General features: G+C 44.2%; 1 protein-coding gene across 3 annotated transcripts in view; it reads left to right on the forward strand.

Annotated features, from left to right (window-relative positions):
• The first annotated feature begins 210 nt into the window (after window positions 1-210).
• PPCDC (phosphopantothenoylcysteine decarboxylase) overlaps window positions 211-27,533 on the forward strand; it is a 356,777-nt gene continuing 329,454 nt past the window's right edge. For 2 of the 3 annotated variants that reach the window (XM_069222152.1, XM_069222154.1), the window contains exons 1-2: window positions 222-329; window positions 25,645-25,838. In XM_069222152.1, coding sequence (XP_069078253.1) covers window positions 287-329; window positions 25,645-25,838 — 237 coding nt within the window. In that variant the 5' untranslated portion in view covers window positions 222-286. Of the gene's footprint in view, window positions 330-25,644; window positions 25,839-27,533 lie in introns of all 3 variants that reach the window. The other variant, XM_069222153.1, reaches the window with a different exon arrangement.

The following is a 27,533-nucleotide window of genomic DNA, read 5'->3' on the forward strand; positions in this document are numbered from 1 at the left end:
TGAATTCCACTGAGACTGCGAGGTGCCACATCAAACTACGGGAGGCGATGCTGACACTCTGAACCAAATGAACGCGCGGAAACCATCGCCAATAGGCAGTCGCGAATGCTGTATCGCGCACAAGAATTGGCTGAGGAGCTTTTAATGCTCATTGATTATGTATCACGGGTCCCGCCCACTCCCAGAATGTGTTCAGCCACGTGATTGGATGGCATGCGACCCGGAAGTACCGACTTCATAACCAAAACGTCGTCCGTCCTATCAAGAACTGTTGATAGGGTTGCGGATGATCAGTTTAAGTAGGAAGAAGGCGGCCGTTTTACATGTAGGTGAGCTAGGAAAATGTACTATGGGAACGATCAAATCAGAGACTCTAAATCGCAACCAAAACTCACCTGCGGAAGTTAATTGGTTGTTAATTTACGTATTGTGTACGGCAGTGGTTATTAACTTGTTGACTTCTGTGGCGAGCCCTCTTAATCATTACTGGAATACAGGGACCGCCATTGAACCATTATTGTTAATCTGGGGACCTCTACTGAGTCAGAGATTTCGGGGGTCCCCAGTCTAATTAATTTCGACGGTTTGAACTGCAAAACAATACATAAAAATAAAGAACCAAGCATTCATCCAACAGATAAAGGAAATTATATTAATTCCTATTTATATATATGTATATATTTATTTATTTAGTGGGAAGGTTTAAGCTTTTCTAAATTTAATCGTGAACACCCATCGTCTATACTATTATTCTGTTTGATATACTTGCACTGCTCCCACAAAACAATTTAGGGATACCAATTTCATTTGTACTTTTTGCTACTTTATATGCTCTTTATTAAACTGTTAATATTTAATTTTCTAAACAGTTGTGACTCCTGAGTGTGCGTGGACCTCCAGGGGTCCCTATACATCATGTTAAGATCCGATGGTCTTGAGGAAAGGCGTATTTTCTTGGTCTTACCCACGTTTCCTTGAAGCACATGTTCCAAGTTGAGACCATCCTGTCAGTGTTAGTTTCTACCAAGTCTTGGCACTGTTGCCACTACACAAAACTGTGGTGTTTATCTTCCTGGAAAGGATCACTGTATAAGTAGTAGCTACCACAAATACAGAGCAGAGGAATGAACAATAGTGATCCCACGTTGCACAGCAGCTGCAGTCTGTATTGGGATGAAGTACCAGGAGGAGAGGTACAGTCAGGGCCACTCTAATTATGCAGCAAGGAAGGACCAAATTACGCGTCAGGAATGACCAAATAAACCACAAAAAAAGGCAAACTATGCAGCACATTTTTTTATAGTATTATTTTGTCATTTTTACACATGGTCATACTTTCTGGACAAAGGTTTCGCCTTATTAGTGCCAGTTTAACACCTAAATACAGCAATAAACAACTGAACAGTGACTGTTTAACCTCTGCAATGAGCCCTTCACTACATGGCAGTACTTCAATCAATCAAGTTCATTTATATAGCTCTACTAATCACTCAAGAGGGTATCCAGGCGCTTGAGGGTCATGATGGTTTAGGTGACTCATTCGAACAGCCATATGTTGAGTGAGTGCTTTCCAGAATTCCAATATAGAGGCGAAAGACCGTAGATGCAAAGGGAGGCCGTTCCAGGATTTTGTTGTGTGGTAGGGGAAGGAGCATTCTCCAATGTTACTTTGGTTGATGCAGGGGGCGTGGGTGAGTGAGAGGAAGGCAGAGCATAGTTGTCTGCTCGGATGGTGGAAGTTCAGGCGATGGATGATATAGACTGGTCCTTGGTTGTGTAGTGCTTTGTAGGCTTGGGTCATCAGCCTAAATTGGCATCTCTTCTGCATGGGAGCCAGTGGAGTTTTCTGAGGTGGGGGTGATGTGGGTCTATCTGGGGAGGTCGACGATGAGTCTGGCAGCGGAGTTTTGTATGGTCTGGAGTCTCTGCAGAAGGTGGGTGGTGATCACAGCATAGGATGCGTTTCCATAGTCTAATTGGCTGTTGATTAGGACCTGAGTGGTGGTACGTCTGGTTTCCACTGGGAGCCATTTGAAGACTTTTCGTAACATGCAAAGTGTGTGAAAGGAGGCAGAGGGGACTGCATTGGTCTGGGACTTTATGGTCAGCTTTTTTGTCCAGGATTATGCCAAAGTTTCTGGCGTGGTCGGTTGGTTTGAGTGATGGTCCTAGATCCAAGGGCCACCAGGAGTAGTTCTAAAGGGAGGTGTTGTTGCTAGAGGTCAGCACTTCCATTAACTATGTTGAGCTTCAGGCAGTTGTTCTTCATCCAGTTGGGGATGCTCATCATGCACCTGTGGAAGTTGATTCTTGTGTTGGCAGGATCTTCTAAGAGCATGAGCTGGGTGTCGTCTGCATAGGATGTGATGTTTAGTCTGTGGGATCTGACGATATAGCTTGGGTGCTGGCATAGAAGATGCTTCCAAGATGCTGCACGATGTCAGAATTTACATGGTGCACTTCTGTAGCTCACTGTGTGCCTGGGATTGCGGTGACTAGATTTTGAAAACCAAAAATCAGGACATTTCCCAGAAATAGAAGAAGGGCTACACATTTCCATCAGCCAAGTGACATAGAATAGCAGCGCTCATCATCATTGAAACAGTCCACGAGGTGCTGAGGAAATAAATTAAATACCACTTTTAAACCCAGTACCATAACTGTTCATTTAATTGCTTTCCTATTCGAGCTGCTGACTAGTCCTTCCCTTGAACACAGTAAAACATGCCTTCCACTGTTTTCAGTCCACCCTCTCTGAAAACTGGGACATGAGCTAAAGTTGCCAAAATCTGCTGGAATAGCTCAAAGGTTACAAGCTCACACAAGACTGAACCAACAAACATGGAGGAGGCCTCGCCATCATCAACAGAGAAACTGTCCACTGCATCACCACCAACGATGACACCACACCAACCATGGAACACCTAAAGTTCCAGCTCTGCACTGAGAGCAGAACGACCATCAGAACCACCCTCACCTACAGACACCCTGGACCACGACCGAGCTTCTGCAGTGCCATCATCAACTTCATCACTCCACTAGCCATCGAGTCCAAGTACTACATCTTCCTCGGCGTCCTCAACCTCCGCCTTGATGACCCCCAAGAACCAACTCTGCAAACTTCCTGGAACGCATGATTAACATCAGCCTCACCCAGCTGGTCACCAACCCCACATGCAGCCCAGGACACATGCTTGACCCAGTCTTCACTGCCAGTAAGAGTCAAATAGAGTCACACCACAAAACTCACATGGACCGAAAACCCCATCGTCCACCATCTCAGGATCACCGTACACTGCCACCAAGTCTCCCAACTCCGCCTTATGCAACTGGAGCAAGGTAACACAGAGCCAATGTGCTGAAGCCCTCAACACCATCAAACGCTAACCTGCAACCAATCTAGAACAGGTCACCAAGAACTTCATCCCCTGGATCACAAACTGCGCCAACCAAGTTGCCCCATCACACCATCCAAGATCTGCAGATCCACCAAGCAAGCCAGCTGGTACTCACCAGAACTCAGGTCAGTGAAATGCAGCTGCAAACAACTGGAGAGAAAATGGCTCACAAGCAGAGACACCATAGATCGAGCCCCCTTCACGTCAACCCTCAACGAATACCACAGACACCTCAAAGTTGCAAAAGAAGACTCCCTAGCAAACCGCACCAACAACACAAAGGAGCTTTTGAACATCATCAGAGATTTCTCTTGTTTACTGCCACCAAGAACACTGTACCACCCTCACAGGATCTCTGCGACAAGCTAGCAAACCATTTCCACAACAAGATATCCACCAACTGGATCTTCGAATCCCAACACACTGACCTCTACATCCCCGTCATTCTTACAGACGCCAGCCCAGACCATTCGCTCACCACATGGGAACAGCTTGCCGCACAGACCACCGCAACCATCATGAACTCCATCCACTAAAGAGCACCCAGGGACCCTTGACCCCATCACCTCTTCAACCTTGTAAGCAAGGAGATCAGCCTCTAGCTCACCACCATCCTCAACACATCCATCTCTAAAACCACCTTACCCGACACATGGAAACACTCAGAAGTCAGAGCTCTCCTCAAGAAACCTACCTCCGACCCCAGCGAACTTCAAAACAATCTGCTTAACGCCTCCCAATTGGCTTCTGTGCCATCTACAGCACTGAGACAACCCTGATCGCCGCCACTGATGACATCTACACCCTCCTCGAGAGGGGAGAATTGGCAGCACTGATCCTCCTCAACCTCTCTGTAGTGTTCGATCTGTATCCTACCACACGCTCATCAAGAGATTGCACCACATCGGGATCCAGGGAGATGCCGTCAGATGGATCACATCATTCCTCACAAGACAAACTCAGAGAATCTGCCTACTCCCCTTCACCTCGGAACCAAAGAGCACCATTTGTGGCGTCCTCCAAGGTTCATCCCTCAATCCCACCCTCTTTAACACCTACATTATACCCCTAGCCGACATTGTCAGACCCATAACCTCAACATGTTCTCCTACGTTGACAGCACCCAACTCATCCTCTTGCTCTCAGCAGACCCCTCCTCCACGAGGACCAACTTCCAAAACTGCATGAATAGTGTCACTGACTGGATGAAAAGCAACTGTCTGAAGCTCAACCCTGACAGCACCTAAGTTCTGATCTTTAGGAATAACTCCTCCCCCTAAAACAACACCTGTTGGCTTGCCGAACTCGGTCCCACCACCCCCCACCGATGGACCACACTGCAACCTCAGCATCATCCTGGACAGCAAGCTCACCATGAAACAACAGATTAAGGCAGTTTCCTCTGCCTGCTTCTAGACCCTCAGAAGAACCTTCAACTGGCTCCCCATCGAAACAAGGAAAACCGTCATTCAAGCCCTAGTCACCAGCCGTTCAGACTACGGTAACACACTATGGGCCTGATTACGACTTTGGTGGAGGGGATTACTCCGTCCCAAATGTGAAGGATATCCCGCCCGCCGAATTACGAGTCCATTATATCCTATGGAACTCGTAATACGGCGGGCAGATATCCGTCACATTTGGGACAGAGTAATCCCCTCCGCCAAAGTCGTAATCAGGCCCTATATGCAGTAACCACCGCTCAACTCATGAGGAGACTTCAGACGATACAGAGCTCAGCAGCCAGACTCATCCTTAAACTACCCAAATGGTCCCATATCACCCCCCACCTCAAAAACCTCTACTGGCTCCCCAAACACAAATTATGCAAATTCAAGATGTTGACACACACCTACGAAGCCCTTGTCAGCAACTGCCCAATTGCCGGGAGAACGAGATTTCAATACGTCCCTCTTCTCCCCTGCAGGACGAATACCATCCCTTTAAGAGAAGTTTACATTCCGAAGAGGAGGAGGGGCTAGAGGATAACTTCTGGGTACTGACCCTGGCGTCAGGAAGAAAAGAGGGGCCAGACTTGGAGACTGCATCTTTGCAGTGGCAACCAGAGGCTGAGCCGGGAGAGAACAGTGCCGAGTGACCGGAAGAAGAGCAGACGCTTAGACATCTTCTGGGGTTGACTGGAGTTGAAGAAGACGGTGGGGACCTCCCCCTTCACTGTGACCCAGAGCAGGAGATGACGAAAATGGAACAACCCGAAGCAGACCAGGAGACGACTCAGGACGCCGTTTGTCGTGGAGCTGCATCTTCCCGCCACACTTCAGGAGGAGCGTGGCCAGGTGCAGGGACTGGGAAAGACACTTGCGGCTATCCGACTGCCCCAGTAGTTCTAACAAAGAGAAATCACGAGGGTGGGGGCTTTGTCTTGCATGTCTGGGAAGAGGCTGAGAATAAGTCTTACTACCCTATTGGGACAACATATATGTTTCTTTATATTCTTTTTTTTCCTCCCATATCTAAAAGGCTAAAAGGGAACCCCCCCAACCCCCATTCTACCATTTGAGTTTCAGTGCACATTCATGGTGTTTAGGGTGACGGTATCGAACTAAGAAGGAGAATAAACTGCTTATTATTACTTACTGTGCTTCCTTGAGGGAACGGCGGACAGACCTCCTCCTTGGAACATAGAAGAGAGACGTAAAAGAAGAAGCTTTAATCTTCATCTGATGTTTGTGTTGAAATTTCTTGAGAAGAATAAATATGACAAGCGCAACCCCTAGACATCGCACATCCGCTACAGCCTGAGTGGAGGCCGCTCCTTCTCCTATCTTGCAGCCATATCCTGGAACAGCCTTCCCCTCCACCTCCGGATATCACCTTTCCTGGCAGAATTTAGAAAGAAACTCAAGACCTGGCTTTTCAACTAAACCCTACAATCTAGAACCTGGATACACTGACCGGTGATTAGCAGTGCTTTACAAATGCGTGATTGATTGGTTGATTGAAAAACCGATACTGATAAATCCGGGCATCTGATCACTCTACTGGCGCTCGTAGGCCCTGCCACTGTATGTGTGTCATGGAAGGTTAGATAACAGCTGTTAAAGGGTAGTATTTTTCTCTGGATGGTACTAAATACTCCTACTACTTGCAGCTTGGCAGTTAGGTAACCAGTGGGTTGGGGGAAAGAGGTGGATTCTCCCTCTACACTCACATCCCACTTCCCCATCATTGTCACCTGCCATGCCTGAGGTTGCTGTAAATCCAAAAACGAAGGGTTCAAGCTGGGCATTGTAGGTGGAGGGTGCTATTTCCTGTATGCTAGGTTCAGTAAAGAATTGCATATGGTGCAACAGAGGAGTAAATTAAGGGATAGCTCAGGTTGAAAGGTGGGGACAGCTTGGATGAATGAAAAACCTGTATTGCACAGGAGTGTGAACCAGATTGCCTGCTTTTCCTGTAGCGCAGTGGTTGTTTTTAGGTTTGTGTTATTGTGAAGAAACAATGTTGATAGTTAATGTTTTTACTATAGATCTGTTATGCAAATAATGATTTAACATGATTACAGTTGAAACAAGTTAAATGTAATCTACAGCACTGTATTATTAACATATATTAGCAAGGCCACACTTTCATGAAAACTACATGTTAGTTAACATGGATGCTGTTCTGATGCTGTTCATCTCACTCTTGCTCTTCCTTCTCCCATCTTGTACCCCTGCTCGTCTTCTCTTCTGACAGGCTCCGCAGAGCGAAAACTATATGGTGTCAAAGAAAATTTCCTACTGTGCATGTATTTTGAATTAACTTTCTTCTTGTTCTCAATGTTACTTTTTCTCTAGGTCCTTCAGATGTAGTTCCATTGCTGGGTTTACCACTGGTCCACTGGTGTATGTTTTTTTGTATAAATGTTTTATATTAGTTTGAACTTCCTATTGACACGGTGAAACCGAAGATGCTCAACGTTTTCTTGAAAGTGGGATAGTGTTATGGTATCTTCCTGTGATGCTCTGAGCTCTAATTTGTCCAATATTTGCTATCTTTAATCGTGCCTCAGTGACGCTGCAGTTTTGTTCTTATTTGCTATGCAAGAATTGTATCTCAGAACAACCAACTTGGTTTTGGGGGTGAGCCAGAAGACTTTCCGATTCCGCTAGTGACTGTCTTTTTGCTCTATGATTTTGCTGTTCATTTGGGACTTATAATATTTCTGGTTATGTACTTTGATTGCAGCCTTCATGGGATTTAACATTTAAACTGTATCACTTGATTTAGAGATTTTGTAATAAAGTCCTTTAGCTTTTCCCTGGTCTAGAACTCAGTTATTGAGTGGTCCCAGATACTTATTTGCTACTCTGCTAAACTAAGGTTGGGTCTGATGTTGGGGAGGCTGCCTTTTAATGCAAGATAAACCCCGGAGCAGAATTGCCAAAGGTACATTTTTGGGTGTTTTAAATTTGAGGGTGTCCTAAGTTTCGGGGTACAGGGGTTCTGCTCCCACCAATGACCAAACACAAATGAACAACATTGCAATGATGGCGTTTCTGATGTGTTTGTTATTGAGCAGCAGTTTGGTTTTGATTATATTGATTTTAACCAAGATCCTTGCTATCCATGATTAGAAAGGAGACAGACAGATTTCTAAGAGCTGGTAATGGATTGACTTGGTGGTGAGTGTTAGAGGCGATTCAAGCTTCAACAAGTGGTTAGTAATGTATTTGGACTAGAATCCTTGAAGTTCAAATCAGTGAAGTAAGCTAGCTAAGACAGATACAAACTAAAGGATGGAGAGTTCAAAACCTATGCTACCCCAAGAATTCTGCAGAGTGGAATCTGTTGGTCTATGCTGTCAATGGCTGAACTGAAGGTCAAATAATGCGAGCAATGTGTCGATTGGGAATTAAGTTGTTTGTGTGATGAACTGTATTGAATTGAATGGCATACTGGAATCAGTGCTCAACTGCATTGCATGTTGGCTGAAATGGCTGGGTGCACAGCTTTAGTATGTCTTGTTTCAGAGGGGTTCTGAGATTCATTGAGCAATGCAGTGGGTTAAAAATGTGTATTGAGCTGATTAAATTTGTGTTTTGGATTGAGTAATGGTTCCCACCTAGGAACCTACTGTGTGCTTGAAGTTGTAGTTTTGCCTAGTTTTTTAGTCTAGCAAAAAAGCCCAGGACTGGAAATATGATGTATGGATGAGACAGAGCGAGGTGTCAGTCTTGAGTGAAATATGCTGTGCCAAATTGTATAATGTTTGTGTATAATTTTGTCATACTTTGGGCACGAATATGAGATGCTCTTCATTGCATTGTCGTTTGCATTTAATTGAATTGTTGGATTGGATTGAGTTACATCTCATCTTAGGGTGGGTTCGGGTTTTTTATAAGGTTTATCTGTTGTCAGAGCAAATCAAGTGTATTGTGTGATATTATGTCAATTAGGCAAAACAAACATTATCAATTAATAACACATTATCCAAACATAACATATATAAAAACATTAGAAAAGCATAATTCCATCAAAAACATAAAAACACCCAGCAAACAGCTATAAAAGAATATCTTAACTTTATTAGTACAACCCCAGCTGTTATAAAGTGCAAAATAGAGTTTCTAGAGTTGGTGAAATTAATCTAAATGTAATCTAAATGTATCCAGTCTGAGTATCTTTACTGTCCACTTAGTTACAGACTTTCTGTATAGGGAGCCCATCCACTTACTCTAATATCTGGGGGGAAATGCTAATTTAAATGAGCCCACTAAGAGGTAATAAGTATATAACCTTATTGTAGTTGGAACCTTTTGAGGGATGTCATATCTAAATAACCTATCCTCCTGACACAGCCCATAGGGAAACATACCTAAAGGATACTTTTCTAACCCCTTTAGCAATATGAACATTGTAAGGCCAACAATTCCATACGTTCTGCTTTATAATAGCTAAAACCTTGGCAGGTTTAAAACATAGCTGCAGGTTATCACATTAGCTGTGTCACTGAGCATTGTTGAGCCAGTGAATTATATACTATCTATAACAATATCTACAAAGTTTAAAATCATAGCAGCAGGTTAAAACCTTTCATCATGATATCCATCAATTCATTTACTTTACACATTTACAATAGCCTAAAAACTGAAAATATTAGTCACCCTTTCTCTGTATTCAAAAAATAAAATCGTATGTTGTAGTATTAGGATATCACCTTACCAAATGGACAAAATTACATACTGGTATCACTCTTATTAGTCATTGTTCCAGTTAATAATCCATCAATTTACTCTGTATTGGAGTGCAACACCCCAATATTGCTATGAACTTTGTTGAGCCAACAATTTTATACTTTCTTTTATAATATATAAAATTGTAGCAAGTTTGAAACATAGCAATTTATTATCGCATTTCATCACCTGATCCATTCATTCATTTACCCTTCGGATATGCAAAACTCCATAAACTGAAACTAATAAGCTCCTCCCCTGCCTTACAAAATATGTGCAAAATAGAATATTATGTTGCAATATAAGGACATTGCCTTTATAAAACCTAGACATTAGTTTGTCTATTTCACTCTTATTAGCTCCCAGTTTCCAATTAATAAATTCAGGCACTTGCCCCAGTCTCAGTATCAAGGTCCAACTCCAGGCATTTCTGTTTTTTATATCCTTTAAGTAAAGTCAAATTTTTCCATTAAGTTCTGGTAAGATAAAATGAGAACTTTGTGGTATTTAAAAAAATCTTCAATATACTTTTTAGCTACAGCCTCCTTTAACAGCCTTTTTAAAAGATTCTTCCTGCTTGCATTTGATGTTTCCCCTTCTTGCAGGATTGATGCACGGTCTAATCTGTTCACTATAATGGTCAAATTCTCCTGCCAGGGCAATCTAATTCTTAGTTTCAATTAGGAGTTCCTGACATACCTCAGTGTTCCCTCCCATGCTGCCAATACCTGTTCCTTGAAATTGATTACCGGAAAATTATATTAGTATGTCCCAATTCTAACCTAAAGGCACTAATTACAGAACCCCTTGGAAAACCTAACCAACTAGTCCAGATATTCAAGCAGCAGCACAGCACGCTCCCACAATATCCTGGCTGAATGTCCAAAAAAGAGACTTCACACATGTTGTATGTATAGACCAATCGTATTCAACACACACATGATTAACGCAGTTTGATTACAATGTGATATGAGTGTAAATGTCAATGAGCACACAACACAGAATAATATTTGATGTAAACTTGGGCGTCAATCTCAATGAACAACGCAGCACACGATAATAGGCCCAACCACGTTAAAAAGTGATCATTGTATATAAATTTGAGGAAACCACACATTCCCTCCCCGCACCCCTCATAAGGTGCTCACCCACTGTTAGCACTAGGCCCACCCTCATGTTACCCATGATCAGTGTATTATGTTTAATCCAGAGGTCCCCCCGGGGCTGACAGTAGTAGCAAAATATATATCACAGTATGACTGCACTCCCTCCTAGACCAACGGCCTCAGTTGCGCTAGTAAAATGTGATGCTAACCTTATGAACTCCCTGGCAGAAGCCAAATAGTAACCAGTAACACCACCGTGCTGCCCCAGTACTCACTAGTTCTCACTCAGACTCACTCTCTCACATCCTCCCCGTGCCTAGGCATGGGGCCCGGGTATCAGTTGGCGCAAGTATGCATGTACACACTCTCGTACGCACTCTCTTCCGGCACCCTAATGTGATGCCCTACTAACTAGCAAGTGGATGCCCATTCGCTTGCAGACCCTCTGGGTCTCATCCCGCCCTCCACCTGCCAACCAGCCTCCAGTTAACCTCGTCTCACCGCAACCCCAAAGATTACAGTGACTTTCCCTGGGACACCCAGCCTCTTATGGCTAAGTCACAACTCCCCAAGTGTTGGGATTAAGGTGAGGGTACGGAAAGATAGCAGTCTACAATTAAGGAGGAGACATTCAGGCTCCAATTAGGAAGTTCACTTAGAGGTCTGCAAAACGCAAAGGGATAGCCATCGGGGCCAACCATTAGACTAGGAGGCGCCCAGCCCAGTAAGACAATCCACTGTTACCAAATAGTATCCAAATCCAGCACCTCCGTAATGGAGAGGTGCCGTCGGGGCATGTTGACTGGACCCGCCCTCAACACTTCAGGTTGTACACAACAAGTTACCAGGTCCTTTTCTCCGGGCTGGAGAAACCTTGTCTGGTGCCTGTGAACTTCCAGTGGCCCCAGACAGGGTTGATCCAATGTGGAAAGTGCCCAGTGCTGTACTGCCTCAAAAAGAGGATACTGTCAGGAATACCATGACTTGGGGTTCCCGGGCGGCACCAGGTTTCTTCAACTAACTCCTAGCATCATACCTCCTCAACAGGAGGCACTAGTCTGGGGTGTGATGACTTGAACCACACCAGACCTTCCGGCTCCACTCCGGACTTGGCTTTCGTACCCCTCTGGATTGAGGTACTCTGCCAAGTACACTATGACCTTAGCCGTACTGGGCTCTTCGGACAAACATACTAAAAGCAAGTTCCATCGTGCAGCACTAGGCCAAGAAAAGCACTCCTTGGGTTGTACCAACTCCTCCAAAGGTTCCAACCTATGAATGGGCACAGGACACAATGAGGAGTGTGCAGCCGAGGGTCACACAAGAGAAATGCTTCCCACGTGACCTCAGCGAGCCCCCAGCAGGGTCCTGTAACAGTTTTCCGTCCACTTCACAAGCCGTCTCGGGGTGCAGTGGTCCTCACAAGGAAGGCCACACACCAGTAGTGCAAGCAGTACGTTGCTTCTCTGCACCTGGTGCGCCCGGTCTCCAGACTTAGGCCCTCATTATGACATTGGTGGTCTTTTCCGAAGACTGCCGTGATGACGGCTGCCAACAGACTCCTGCAGAGGCGGCAATCCACCCGCCACATTATAACACACAAACACAAAACCGCCAGAAAGCAGGCAAAACAACAATTCTGCCAGACCCAATGGAGGTGAAAAACTGTCGGACCCACCACCCTCCCCGCTACACCATCAATACACCGCACTCCAAATTATGGACCAGGAATCACCACAGTGGACAGTCAACGGCAGTCAGCCTTTGGCAGCGCTCACCGCCGCAGTAGAATTGGGCATCCAACACCAACAGAAGCCAAACATTGGCCAGATTGAAAAAGCCACACCTCACACATATACACACCATACACCCCCCCAACAGCACTATAAAACACACCCCACACAACCCACAATCCTTTGCAAAATCTAGCTACACCTTGCCAGTAAAAGATCATACAAGAACTGCACACACAAACCACAGCCACCTATTTACCTTTCATGCATCACACACCACACACCATACTCCAACACCTATCACACTCTGCACAGCACACACACTACACCCACCACACAACAGGCATGTCCCCACAGAAGAATCCCTGTTTCACAGATGAGGAGTTCGGGTGATGGTGGAGGAAATCGTCAGGGTAGAGCCACAGCTGTTCGTGCACAGGTCCAGCAGATATCCATTGCCAGGAAGATGGAGCTACGGAAGAGGATCGTGGAAAGGGTAAACTCTGTGGGAACATATTCACGCACAAAGGATGACATGCGCAAGAGGTGGAACTACCTACGGGGGCAGGTGCGTGCAGTGGCCTCCAGGTACCAAATTGCCATCATGAAGCCTGGCGGTGGATTCCCACCTCCTCCCCCACAGTTCTCAGTATGGGAGGAGAAAGTCTTGCCAATCCTGCACCCAGCGGGCCTCACTGTAGGGCTGGACACTGGTAAGTCACCATTTCTACCCTACCACCACCGATACCTGCATGGCATGTCACCCCCTCACCCTGAATCCCTTCACCCCACTCCATCTCATACAGTGAACCACCCCCATAATCACCCTCAGTTGTGTACCCCTGCATGCCTTACCCACTACAAGCACACCACTCCCAGCTCAGCATGCACTCATAACAGTAAAGCATGGCCAGCATCTAGTACTACCAATCCCACAGTCCACCAGCATACACCAACCAAAGGTGGGAGGACAACACCCAACCCACAGGGAAAGCAAGAAATACTGAATATGTGCCAGACAATGACTGTAACAAATTTTTCAGATGTCCACATGTACCCCAGCCAATGTCAGCGGCGAGCATGTGCCACGGCAACCCCGTCCCCCACCAGAAGATGCCCTCAGTGATGATAGCAACTCTGGATGTCCCGATCTGGATGATCTCCCTGGCCCATCTGACACCACTGGTCAGTCAGCTTCCACATTCCACACCCAGTCCACCACAGCCCCCCCACCATCCGACTCCAACACCACAGCAGCTATCCAGCCTCTCCAAACCTCTTTCCCCAGGACATGTTGATCAGTTGTGTGCCCACCTGTACAGGGACCCGAGTAGAAACCACACAGGCAGTACGATGAAGGTCCTGGTGTAAGTGGGAGTGGGCACACCGTTCATGGGACACAGGCACAGGGGGCCAGGACCAATGGGAGGTTAGCTGTGCACCAGGGGGAGGCCCAACCCAGGGAAACGACTGCCAAGGAGGCACTCACACATGTCCTGTGGGCCTACCAACAATCCCAGGACAAGATGGGCCAGGTACTTACCATCTTGCAGGCGAACCAGCGGCTGCAGGGGGTACACCACCAGGAGGTCATGCAGCAGTTGCAGGCCTTAAATGCCAACATGACCACCATTGCAGGGGTGGTGGGTGACATGGCTACCATCATGTGTGAGTACACCACAACACAACAGCGGGCCCCTTCCACTAGCCAGTGTACTGAAAAGCCCTCCACATCTGCTGCAGCTAGTGGACCGGAGGACCTGCCACAGGACGCACAGGCCACCAGCACCCCTCCCTCTGCAGCAGAAGAACCACCCCGCAAACGTTCCATGCGACCCAGACGACACCAGAGACTGTTGCCAAGACCCAAACCACCATCAGGAAATGAGCCCCTCCTGAATGTCTCCCTTGTGTGCCACGAGACACCTTGTTCACTTTGGGCTGCCTTTGCACCTTTTCCTATGACCCCATGGATACTGGACCTGTGCAACAAACCAATTGGGCCACTACACAGAAGTTTTCGTCCACCATCACCCCACCTTATTGCACTATCCCATCCTTTTTGTCACTACAATAAACACCCTTGAACACAACTGAAGTTTCTGTGCTTTATCATACAACAATATGCAATGTTTCAAACTGTATTATCCTGTGCAAAGGTCCTGTAATGTGTGAATCCATCCAACAAATGTGTTGAAGCAGTCTGTAGTCATCACATCAGTACACAGTTGTGACCACACCAACATCTGCAAAACGGGAAAGCATAAGTGACTGTAAATTGAGGAGTAAAGGTAGTAATTGGCATAACACAGCAGCCACACAGCACTTAACTGTAATGGAGGTATAAACAGTAGTGCAGTCTTACCTGAGTGCCAGTGGAAGTACTGCTGTCCTATTGACCACATCCTCCTCCTCCCCCTCATGGTCTTCAGTGTCCTCTGTGCCACAGGTGCATTGTCTTCCCCCTCCTTCTGCAGTTAGGGCACATGGCGTCTGAGTGCCAAATTGTGCATCATGCAGCAAGTCACCACTATCTTGCAGACCTTCTTAGGGGCGTAGTATAGGAATCCACCAGTTACATGGAGTTACCGGAACCTGGCTTTCAGTAGCCCAAATGTACGCCCATGTGCCTCATTGTACTGAATTTCTGCCCCTGTCCTCAGATCCCTGATTGGTGTCAACAGCCTGGACAGGTTTGGGTAGCCGGAGTCACCTGGAAGTAGTGAGGGACACACATTACACATGTTCAATGGCACAGAGTACAACTTCAGGTGGCATACATTAACTTACATTTGGTGAAGACTCAAGCTCACCTCTGAGCCACAGGGCTCAAAAAATCCACTCGACCACTTGCATGGGCGAGTCTTATTTGATCAGGTCAAGCTATTTTCAATACTTACTTGTCCCTTCTGGCAGTTGACACTGAACAGGTGTTCTGTTCAGTTGAAAAGTGGAGGGGCAATAAAAGATGCCTTTAAATCTTGTTCTTATGTCACATTTGCTCTATGTTCACAGACAGAGGTCAAAAGTCAGTTTTTCTTACAATTAATTTTCCTTCTGACTGCAGAGTTCCAGGACTTTGTAAGGTGAACTGTATGACCTGCTGCTTAGAATTAAAAAAAAAAAAAAGGATATAGGATGTCAGGTTTTTCCTAACACACAACTTTTAAATGATTAAGTCAACTGTGCAAACATTTCAAATATATTTCAGTAGTTGTGAAAGGCCTTTTTTAATATTTCTTTGTGATGAAAATATTTTAATAGGATGAAAACAAATCAGAATACTTTACATGTTGATGTGCAAAGGATACATGTTCGGAAACCCAGTTTTCACAGATTGTTATTTCACTATATAGTTTTATCAGTAAAGCTGCAAGTTACTGGATAGGTTTTTGGACATTTCTTGGAAAGTTACTGTGTGTAAATGACAATATGTTACCACATCATGGTTTAGTAATATATTGATTAAAATCAGGTGTTTAAACAAACTGAGAAACACTCCTGCCCTGATGGCAATGTTGTTAGTAAACTAAAAGGAGTCCTAGGTTATGTGTGCTAGACCTCATGGGTATGTTGGCTAGATTCTTGTGATGCATACAGCAAAGTTTAGTCTACTTAATCAAACAAAATAGTTTTTTTTGTACTGCAGAAATCTGAGCTCACATATTTGAAGGTGCAATCATGTGTGATAATTAAGAAAAAGGCGACTCTGTAAACTATTTGCCTAGGATCACACAATTTGAGAACCGTTTACGGGTCAAGTACATTACAGTTAGGTTGAGTAGATTATTTAAGGTTCTCGACCTGCAGGTCTAGTAACATTTTAATGATTTTTCGAGCCCTGTCTCTCCGGAGGTCCTTGATGTCCCAGAGACCTCTGCAGAGAACAGGGGGCAAGCCAAGCTACCTTTGGAGAGCCACTTCAGGATGCCACACAACAGCAGGCAAAAGTGTGCAGATCCCCCTCCTGGACTGTTGTTCTCCTGGGCATCTAGGTTCCCCTGACAGTGTGCTGGTGCAGTCCAGCCGCAGTGGTCCTGCGTATCCATCGATGGTACTCTAAGTTGCAGACGTTGAGTACCACTATTTAATCTAGGTATAACCTTTGAAGAGGGGGGAGGTTCACAGGGTATTCCATTGAACCACAGATGTCTCCCCTAAATTTCCTCCTTGTCTGCCCTAGGGTCCTGGAATGCAGATCTTTATCTTTATAGGCGCCAGGCTATGGCTCCAGGAGGCGAAGTGTCTCAAACCTTCACCCCATCTATCTCATCAGACCCAAATGGCAGGGATCTGTCATTCTGGATGCCCGAGTTTTACAGCGGTCTTCTGGGGAATGTGCAGATGTGCTTTCCCCCAGTACCTATAGAATGAAGCCTAATTTACAGGGCACCAGAACCAGTCCCAGTGCCTAAAAATACCCACCTCCTAGAAGTGGCACTTCCTGGGCAGTGATGACAAAACTACTATTACCAGCAGCTCAGGTTTTTCATCCTGAGTCCAACAATACCAAACAGTATAAGGCTGCTCCCCTGCAGTCCATTATTGCAACTGGATTTAATAAGCCTCAGCGTTCCATATTACTGTATGGGTAGAGCAACTGTCATGGGAGGTGCGAACGTGCGTGGGTGTTCGGCACTTCCCGGGCACTTATGCCCTGGCGCACACACCATCCTGCCAAGGCAGGTGACACCGTGGCTACAGCCACCACCATGGTGCTTGTGCGCCTCTGTTGGCCTGAGCCCTCAGGCTCCTTTCGTATAATGAAATACTTGTGCGTAAGTACGCATACCATGGTCACTTTGGCTATGTGCGTATTCACATAGGAACCACCCCTCCCGGTCGTAGACATGGACACCCGAGTTGGAAAGGCTAACCCTCATATGTATTGGCCCGAGTACTCAAACCCACACACGGGTAGTGGTGCCAGTTTCTAAATTGTATGGATGGCGCCTGCACTTTCACTCTGCATTGGCAGAGGGAAAGTGCTCTGAGCTCCTTTGCTCTTGGGTTGTGCCCAGATGCGGTTAGGCAGATGAGGTTCCAGGCCACTGCCCCAGTGCACCACACAGGGGGTCTCCAGCGCATTGGTATGCTGGTACGGGCCGACTGTGCCAGGCCTGTGCTTTACCCGGCCCTCCAGGCCTAAGGCACCCTTCGAGTACTACCATGGCTGGTCCTGCACACACTGGCCATTGCAATCTCCCCACTCGAGAAGCACCCGGGCTTGCATTGCCACCCTGCCCACACAAAGAGCTGATGCTTGTGGCCCACAACCACTTACCAGGGAAACGACTCCCCACCTTGGATCCGGCTGGCTCCCTTTCAGTAGGTGCTCCCCCCGTTAGGGGTCCACTCCTAAGTGGCCCATCCTTTGGCATGTACCCATTTGGCTCCACTCCGACCACCAACCCCTCTTCTGGGGCCTTTTGGGGGCGGTGTAGAGCCCACCCAGGTCTAGCCTCCTTCAAGAGATCCTTATCCTGAACGCAGGTGCCTGAAGACCCTGCAGGCCTACTCAATAAACGGGGGCAGCACAAGCACCCTTGGCAACCAGGGCCGCACCCGCACCCCCAGGTAAATAGTAGACCTATTGTGGGGGGCAGGCGGGGTGCGGCACTCCAGCCACATCCTTCCCTTACCCTATCCTACCTTTGGTAGGACAGGGTATTCACTTCCCCTCTACCATGACAGGGTATTCACTTCCCCTCTGCCAGACAGCAGGCAAGTGCCCAGAGACCTAAAGTCTGGCACAGGTAGACAGAATAGGCTTGGAGGAAAAAGCTAAATGTTTCAGGGTTTTTCATAAAGCGAGCCATGTTCAACAATGTCTCTTTCAAAACTTCCACACAATTATGGGCCAACTTGTAACCCAAATGTCACAGCACACCAGTGTGAGACCTGATATCCTTGGTGTGGTATGCCCCCAAATATTTTGTCTTCACCTATCCAGTTTTGCTGAATCCACTTTTGTTGGCATTAGGACTCTTTGCACTTTACCACTACTAACTAGGGCTAAAGGTCTTTTGCTGGTTCTACAACTGATTGGCACATTTAATTTACTTGTACGCCCCTAGTACGTGGTACTACACGTAAGCACGGCCTGTAAATTAAATGCTACGTGTGGACATGCAGTACGCATTGTGACACCCACTAAAGTAGCACTTTAAAACATGTCTCAGGCCTGCCATTGCAGCCACTAGTTTAGTTTTGAATTGCAATTTCAATCTGGCAAAATAAATCTTTTACCAGGCCTAAACGTTCCTTTTTAACAAATATTTTAAAGTTACCCTAAGGTAGGCCTCAATAGCTCATGGGGCAAGGTGCATGAGATTTAAAAGTAGGACATGTGTATTTAGGTTTTCCATGTCCTGGTAGTGAAAAACTCCTAAAGTAATTTGTAACTACTGTAAGGCCTATCTCTCCCATTGGCTGACACTGGGTTGCCTTATTATATTTACGTGCTTTTATTGGATTGGAAGCAAATAGAGATAGCCTGTTTAGACTCAAATGAAATGTAATTTAAAATCCTCTTTAATGAACACACTTCCCCTCAAGCTCAGGCAGACCACATTACTGAAGCAGTTCAGCAAGGACCTCAAGACCTTTCTCTTCGACTGAGCAGCACGCCTACATTCAGCGCCTTGAGACCCTATGGGTGATTAGTTGCGCCTTACAAATCCTTGATTGATCGATTGATTGAATGGTAAAATCGGATTTTAGGTCACAATTCTGAAAATGTCACTTTGAAGAAGTTGCCATTTTCTTGTCCTAACCATTTGCCCTGGATCACGTGGCTGGGAATGGCTCTGCTTTTGGAGTTTGTGTATTCCTCCCAGACAGTGACACAAAGGGGAATACATGTGTCAGGATGGGCTATCCTGCAAGGATGGCTGGGGGAGCAAAGCTGCACCTGGCCTCGAAAACTCTATGTGCCCACTTGCTATAGCAAGTCATATTTTATCAGGTCGAGCTATTTTTAGTACCTACTTGCCCATTCTGGCTGTTGGCAAAGAGCAAAGTGTTCTGCTCAGTCAGAAAGTGGAGGAGCAGTAAAAATGCCTTTAAATCTTGTTTATCTTGACACATATGCTCTGTGTTCAGAGAGAGGTCAAAAGTCTGTTTGTCTTACAATTGATTTTCCTTCTGACTGCAGGATTTTTTAAGGTGACCTGTCTGACCTGCTGTAGAAAGTGTGTGAAATGAAAGGCTGTAGGGTATCAGGTTTCTCACACACACAGTTTAAATAACTAAGTAAACTGTACAAACATTAAAAAATATATTTTAGTACTTGTGAAAGTCCATTGTTTGTACTTCCCTGTGATGAAAAAATATTTTATTAGGATAAAAACAAATTGGAGCACTTTACTTAGTGATGTGCAAAAGATAGGTGTTTTCCGAAACCCAATTTTCACAGATTGTTAACAGATTATATAGTTTTATCAGTAAAGCTGCAAGTTAGTGGAGGGTTTTTGGACATTTATTGGGCATTTACGGTCTGTAAATGACAGTGTGCGGCCACATCATGCATTTGTATTATATTTATTAAAAGTGAGTGTTTAAACATAAACTGAGAAACACTCCTGCCCTGATAGCAATGCTGGTAGTAAACTAAGAGGCAAGTCATGGATCAATTGTCCCCTATATGTGGGCTAGATTTTTTTTTACATGGACCAAATGTTTAGTCTATTTAATCAAACAGAAGAGTTTTTTTGTACAGTAGAAATGCTGAGCTCACATATTTGAAGGTGAGAATGAGAATGAAGAAAACTAAAATATTTGCCCAGGATGACACAATTTGAGACCTGTTTATGGGTCAAGTACATTACAGTTATGCTTGAGTAGATTATTCAAGTTATTTGACCTGCAAGTCCAGTAACATTTTTATGATTTTTTACTACCTGTGGCCCGACTTACATTTCATAGTGCTTGCTTCTGCTGTAAGCAAAGGAATCTGACATCGTCAGAGGCCTCCCTTCAACTGCGCAGCATATTGTCAACCAAGACAGAGTGGGACATTGACAGGGGAAGAGAAGAACTTTCTAGAACCTGTGTAGGGGTAAGATGGGTAGCCACCCCCCCCCCCTCCTTCCCCCCCCCCCCAATACACAAAGGCGTGCACCAGGTAATAATATTGGACCAAAACACAAAAAGAGATTGAGGAGGTATGGCTTTAAAGTCAGTTCCTTCTCTGGAATCCCAATTATGGAATAAAAGTGCCCTCACCCACTAATAGTGGCATGCTTCATCATAGGGCTGCTACAACACACACATTATGTAACCATCTGTTTTGCTTTACATGAGACTGAGAGGAAACATGAATAAAAGGAATTCCAACAATGCAGAGCTCTTAGTCTGAGTAATTCATTTATTAAGGCACTTCATAAGGTTTGTACGGGGAAGGTATATATGTTGAATGTCAAATGCAGCACACAAGTGCACTTCCAAAAAATAATCACAGCAGTAGAATAATAAGGATCATAGAAATGAGCAATGAAAATACACCACTTAATATATCTATATATGTATATATTGAATATATATTTATTCAAGCACAATGCAAAGCTAAAAATAAGAATTAAAAATGCATCACCCTGGGGTGTGATAGGGACATTGTATCTTTGCCAGCTTCAAGTCCGGAACCCAGACGACTGCCGAAAGAGAGAAAACAACTCTCAATGGGAACTGGGCAAAGGCGTCCCTTTCCCGGAATACATTCTGTCTAACCCCATTCGTCAAGTTTCCCTCTTAAATACCTTAAACAAGCTGTAGAGGAGAATTCTACGAACTCCCATCCAGTAAGTTTTTGGTCAAACGCTGGCCGTGTTGAAAGAGCATGTTCAGAGATTGACCACATCCCAAGGTGCACTCCTAAGACCAAGCTGTTCCCTATGTACCATAAACATTCTTCTGGTACATCCTTATTTTACCCTCACTCCTCCATGTTATGTCCCTGCCCTTGGTGAGAAAGAGCATGAAGAGTGAAAACATGAGCGAAAAACATGTTGCATAGGTTGTGCGCGGAAAACTACCGGCACCATCAATGTGACGGTGTTTAAAGCTAAGTTAAGTCCAAAATGGAGTCAGTGGTCAAGATGGAGCAGTGGTTAAATACAGATATAATTACACCATCAACAGGGGTGGAGCAATTATTTTTAATATTATTTTGTGTTTGCTGTAATCTTATTAGGGATGCAAAATCAGAAGTGTTGTAAAACTATCTTAGGGATACCCATGTTACAATAGGTTTGTTTTTTCCAGGTTCCACAGGATTAAAAGAAAGGAATGTTGGTGGTCCCAGGGTTCTATCACCCTACCTCCCAAAGTTTATGTAGTCCACATGTTTCAGCCCATCATCGGTCACCACATAGGGTTCGATAGGCCTTTGTCAGGACTATGAGCTTCCTCCTTTCACTGTCACCGTCACTAAGTCGATTTAGTCAGTGAACACTCGAAAGTGGTTACAAATTGTACCATGCAGTGACCTTACTTGTCACCTCTGTTTCTTGAATTTGGGATTTATTCTATGTAAGACAGAAAATCTATATTTATCGAGCACGTGTGTATAAAGAAGATAATTTTAAAAATGTATATGCCCAAAAAAATCACGCATAACAATGCATTCCTTAGTGTCAAACCAGTGCTGAATGCAACGCATCAATATACTCAAAGTGAAAACAACACATAAACGTGAGGCACTCCTTGGATCACCTTGGAATTCAACAGTGAAATAAAAACGTCCAAGGATTAGGGATCCAAAATCATAAGTGCTGTAAAACCTTCTCAGGGATACCCACGTTACAATTGGTTACTATATTGCAGTTTCCCTAGACAGGATTAAAAGAAAGAAATGTGGATGGTCCCGGGGTTCTATCACCCTACCATCTCCCAAAGATTATGTAGTCAACGTGTTTCAGCCCACCATCAGTTACCACATAGGGGTTGATAGGCGTCGCAAGGATTATGAGCTTCCTCCTGTCACTGTCATCGTCACTCAGTCGATTTAGTCAGTGGACACTCCAGTGTGCTTACAAAGTGTACCATGCAGTGACCTTACTTATCACCTATGTTTCTTGATGTTGAGAGTTATTATGTGTAATCCATATTTATCAAGCACACATGTATAGAGAAGATATTTTTTAAAATTTATATGCCAAAAAATCATGCGTAACTATGTATTCCTTAGTGTCAAACCAGTGAGACATGCAACACATCCATTTATTCAAAGTGAAAACAACTCAAAAACATGAGGCACTCCTTGGGTCACTTGTGAATTCAACAGTGAAATTAAAACGTCCAGGGCTATTCACTGTTAAAATTTGTTGCCTGACCCGGGGTCGAAGCTGGAGTCTCCCTGCAGTCACACACTGTACAAATAATAAACCAGTGCCATCTTATTGAACGTCATCATGCACAAATGGTCTAAAATATCCTCACAGAATGTTTGCTTGTTTTTTAAAACCAAACCTAAATAGTATCCTACAGGTTATATGCCACAAATGTGGCAATTCCCATATCTAATCCAAATTCTTTTAGACTGAATTCCCCTCTCTCAGTCCCCCCACTTACTTCATCAAGGGACCGGCGCCGCTTGGGTTAACGCTTCTGACCCTTCTGACGATAGCAGTATACCTTTGGTATCTTCATTTGTAGAGGCTGTGGTAGGTGCTTTGGCTATGCCCGGTGGTGGCTGTAGCGCATAGTGTGATAAGATTACACAGTCTGCTAATCTTCAGATGTAGTGTGGGATGGGCATAGTACCTTGTGTCACGCTGCACCCAACAGTTATGTAAGCATATGATGTTAATACAGTGCATAGGCTGCTAACCTCCCACCTAGAGTATCGGGCGGGCCTGGTACCCCCAGGGTGATGTTTGTAATTGGCCCAACCACTGGTTATTGTTTCTTCCATTTTTCAGTGAGTCACTGCCCTAAAAAATTCGGAACTAACCCTTAATATTACAATCTGTGTTACATTATCGCTGTCCTACAACAAAAAGCCCAGATCCTTTAGCACAGCCAGGAATACAAGAACTAGATATGAGCTCTATGTGTAAACATCCACAATCCCTAATCAACGGTATATGTAGTGTGTATTGCAATGCCTCCTGCTAATTAATGATCTCATCACAGGCTATGCAGAAGGTGCGACAGAATATCATCATTTAATCCCTTCATGTGGCTGTTCAGTCTATAAATCTAATGCTGTTCTCATTTTAATAGAACTTTTGTTTTGCATCCTTCACGCGAGATGAGATATCTGGTTTATTCAGTACCATCCATGAAAGATCATTAATGGAATGATTACTTTCTAGAAAGTAAGTAGTTAGTTTTGGCAATTTGTTTTACACTTAACATTACCCCTATGTTTCATAATCCCCACCTTTACCTTTTCAGTTGTCATACACACATATAATAGATTGCAAGTGCAGTGAATGAGATTAATGACATTCTCAGAGTTACATTTGATGTGCCTGATCAGGATCCATGGATATCTCAAGCCTATATCTATTGACTTGGTAGTCCTGGTAAGGTGACATATTTTGGATGCGCTGCATGCACTATGACCCACTACTGGTGGTAAATTCCAAACCTGTCGTTCTGATATAGATTTTCTACCTAAAGGTCTGGTATACACTAGAATGGCTCGGATGTTTGTGCTCTTCTTAAATGAGAACATCGGTTTTTATAAACCCAAGTTATTGGAATTGATAATACGCCAGTTCTTGTGAATGATTTTCTACACATGATTTGAAGCTGTTCTAAAAGTGGTTACACAGTTCAGTCTATCCTGTTGTTGACTATCAGTTGTTTCCATTAATGATTCTCTATTATTGTTCCACACTCTTTTACATGCTCTGGATATGACCTGATCTGGATAATGTCTCTCACTTAGTTTGGTGCTAAGTGTTTCGGCTTCCACATCGAAATCATCAATTCTAGTGCAGTTCCTTCAAAGGAACTGTACTAGTATTGTCTCAGGGCCCTGGGGTGAAAGCTCTTACATAAAAGTAAACTGTTTTTGTCAGTGGGATACACTTGTGTGATTAGTTTACCCTACTTGGCCACAATGTTGAAATCTAAAAAAGGAAGTGATATGTTGTTAATGTGGGGTGTTAAATGTAAAAAGGGATTTCTAGAATTTAGCAAGTCCAGCAAGGTCTTCACTGACTCAAAGTCCCCCTTCCAATTCAACATAATTTCATTGATGTGTTGTTCCAAAAAGGATGTCCTGTGTGAGTATTAAATTCCTGCTAACGTAAGATAATTTGTGGCAGATCCAGGAACCTTATTTTAACGAGTTGTACACACAGTGGTATTTGTGGCAAATGTTAAATTTGACCAACATCTCTTAAAAGGTTTTCAGAGGTAACTCATGTCCCTAGTGGCCTGGGATAAGGTGAATTTAGCTGGTGGTGGAATTCATAGTATAACTGACAAATGTACTCCTAAGCTCATGGAATCTAGACTGGTTGGAAAGACATTTTAAGAATTTTAAAAATGCTTTTTGTGAATGCTTATTATGTACTCAGTCTTCAGGAGACTGTGTTTTCAAGTCTGTCCGTTGAATGGATTTGCTTCTTTTTTTGTCCCACCAATCTGATTGTCCAATTATTCAAAGTTTAGGGAAGTTCAGTCTAGAAATCGCCCCAGTTATACTAGACCAGCATGTACAGTGGGTGTTGCGGGTGGCCTCAAGCAGCTGCAGCACATCCTAATTAATAAACATATTCACTCCTAAATATGTCTACTTTTTCACATTTCTGTTTAAATGTAATGGTAATATTGTCTTTTGTTTCCTTGTATCTCTTTTTAAACTGGCTTTATGTTTAGTATGCCATGCTACCCATACCTTTGGTTGTAGTGTTTTCTGTTTATTCCGTGTTCTTTTACACTGTATTTTCTTACCTTATTACTCCTTTGGCTTGTAATGCATACCAGCATGATTCTTGTGGTTCTCTCTGTATCAGGAACAAAATACATTTGAAAAAAGATGCAGCTTCTCCAAGCTCTGCATGACCACTTTACACAAAAGTCTAACTAGAGGTAGGAATAGCGCTGTGGCTTGTTAGTGACAGTATTTTGCTGTGACTAAATCAGTTGCTACTGACTCTAGTTTTACACCTAAGAAGTGATTTAGAGCAGACATTAATGAAGAATGCTGGTAGTAGAGATGCTTTAGTTTTTGAGTAAACATTTGTAATACAGTACATTCTTCTTGGTGCAGATAACTGGGGGCTACATCAGTGCAAGATGGAGTCTGAAGCAGCAGCAGAGCTCAGCATGCTTCCTCTACCCTTGTCCCATCCTGGCATTCCGCCTGCTTTGCCCACAAGGTTTCGCATATTATTAGCTGTCACTGGAAGTGTGGCTGCCCTGAAGTTACCGCTTCTGATCTCTGGACTACTGGAAATCCCTGGGGTGAGTAAAATTTGAGGGATCAGATGCCATACATTTTACTGGAGTAAAGACTGGTGAAACCAGAGTTGAAAACTCAGCAAGACACTTGTTGCTGAATTAGGTTCAAAAGTGAGAGTCTTCCTTCAGGTAAGAACATTATAATACACTTTACACCCCGGCTAATACAACTAAGTTGTGGGTCCTGTAATATGAGAACACCTAAACTATGCAGTCAATGAGTACTTTTGAGCAAATTATTTCTGCCGGTTAATCTAGTGTTTGTAATCTCACATTTGTTAATCAACACACTATCAGCACTTTTGAGATGTTATCAGCAATGTCATGAATTATGTAATAGAATATGTATGCGTGATTTAATATCTGAAGTCATGAGCAGTGCATGGTGGGGTCGCAAGTTATAGTTAGCTCCGTTAATCATAACTGGTGAATTTTGTGGTTTTTGTTAGTTCAAAACGTTATTGTTGCCTCTAACCATAACTTTACTTTAACCTTTGTTTTTTTCAGTGACTTTCTAAGGTTTTTTTAAATTAAAAACAGTTCTTTTTATCACACCTATCTATAACGTTACTTTCACCTTTGTTGACTGCTCCAGCAAACAACTTTAGTTTTACTATACTACCAACCGTAGCGCATTTTTTACCTTTTGTCTCGAATCTATTTTTAACTTTCCAACCCGACGTAATGTGTTATTAACGTTTTTTTCTTTTACTGCCGGTGCCCGTGTTCAGAGGCACTCAGCAGCATTTCTTTTAACTGCACTTACCTTTGGCTCCCAAGGTCGCGTCTTGACATATTTCCGACCCACTTTCCTGATCCTCTCCTCCTAGCCCTTTCTATTATACTAACATCAGTGGGACCTCCATTTTTGTTTCATTTGGCAGTCCCATTTTCCGCCAGTCATATTGGTTGGCGGTCTAGTTGTTTGGCATCCATTTTCAGATGCATAATTTAAACAGCCCTACGTGCCGACCGCTAAGGTATGTGACTGCTTCAGCAAACAACTTTAGTTTTACTATACTACCAAACCTAGCGCATTTTTAACCTTTCGTCTCTAATCTATTTTAACTTTCCAACCCGCCGTACTGTGTTATTAAAGTGTTTTTCTTTTACTGCCGGTGCCCATGTTCAGAGGCATTCGGCAGCATTTCTTTTAACTGCACTTACTTTTGGCTCCCAAGGTCACGTCTTGACATATTACCAACCCACTTTCATAATCCTTTCCTCCTAGCCCTTTCTATTTTTCTAATATCGGTGGGACCGCCATTTCTGTTTCATTTGGCAGTCCTATTTTCCGCCTGCCATACTGGTCGGCAGTCTAGTTGTTTGGCATCCATTTTCAGATGCACAATTTAAACGTCCCATCTGCGCCCAGGAGAGCCCTGAGGCGAGATATGCTGCCGGAGAGACCTTTAAAAGGTTAGTTTACTCACACCAACAGCTGTTGGCCTATAACAATCCCCCTTTGGATACTGCCCTCTCTGTTTACACCCCTGACTCTGCAAAGTGGGCCTGCCACAGCTGCCCTTGGATCCCTTTGTATGCCACCTCCTTCTATTAACATTAGTAAACACCTGGGCAGACTTTTTCTGATCAACTGTTGTTCCTTATCTGCTTATAGCCTACAAATTTCTTCATTGCTAGAAAATTACCTTCCAGACACCCTGTTTCTGACGGAAACATGGCCTACCGAAGACT

Source organism: Pleurodeles waltl, chromosome 3_1 (genome assembly GCF_031143425.1).
Source record: "Pleurodeles waltl isolate 20211129_DDA chromosome 3_1, aPleWal1.hap1.20221129, whole genome shotgun sequence".
Classification (NCBI taxonomy): domain Eukaryota; kingdom Metazoa; phylum Chordata; class Amphibia; order Caudata; family Salamandridae; genus Pleurodeles; species Pleurodeles waltl.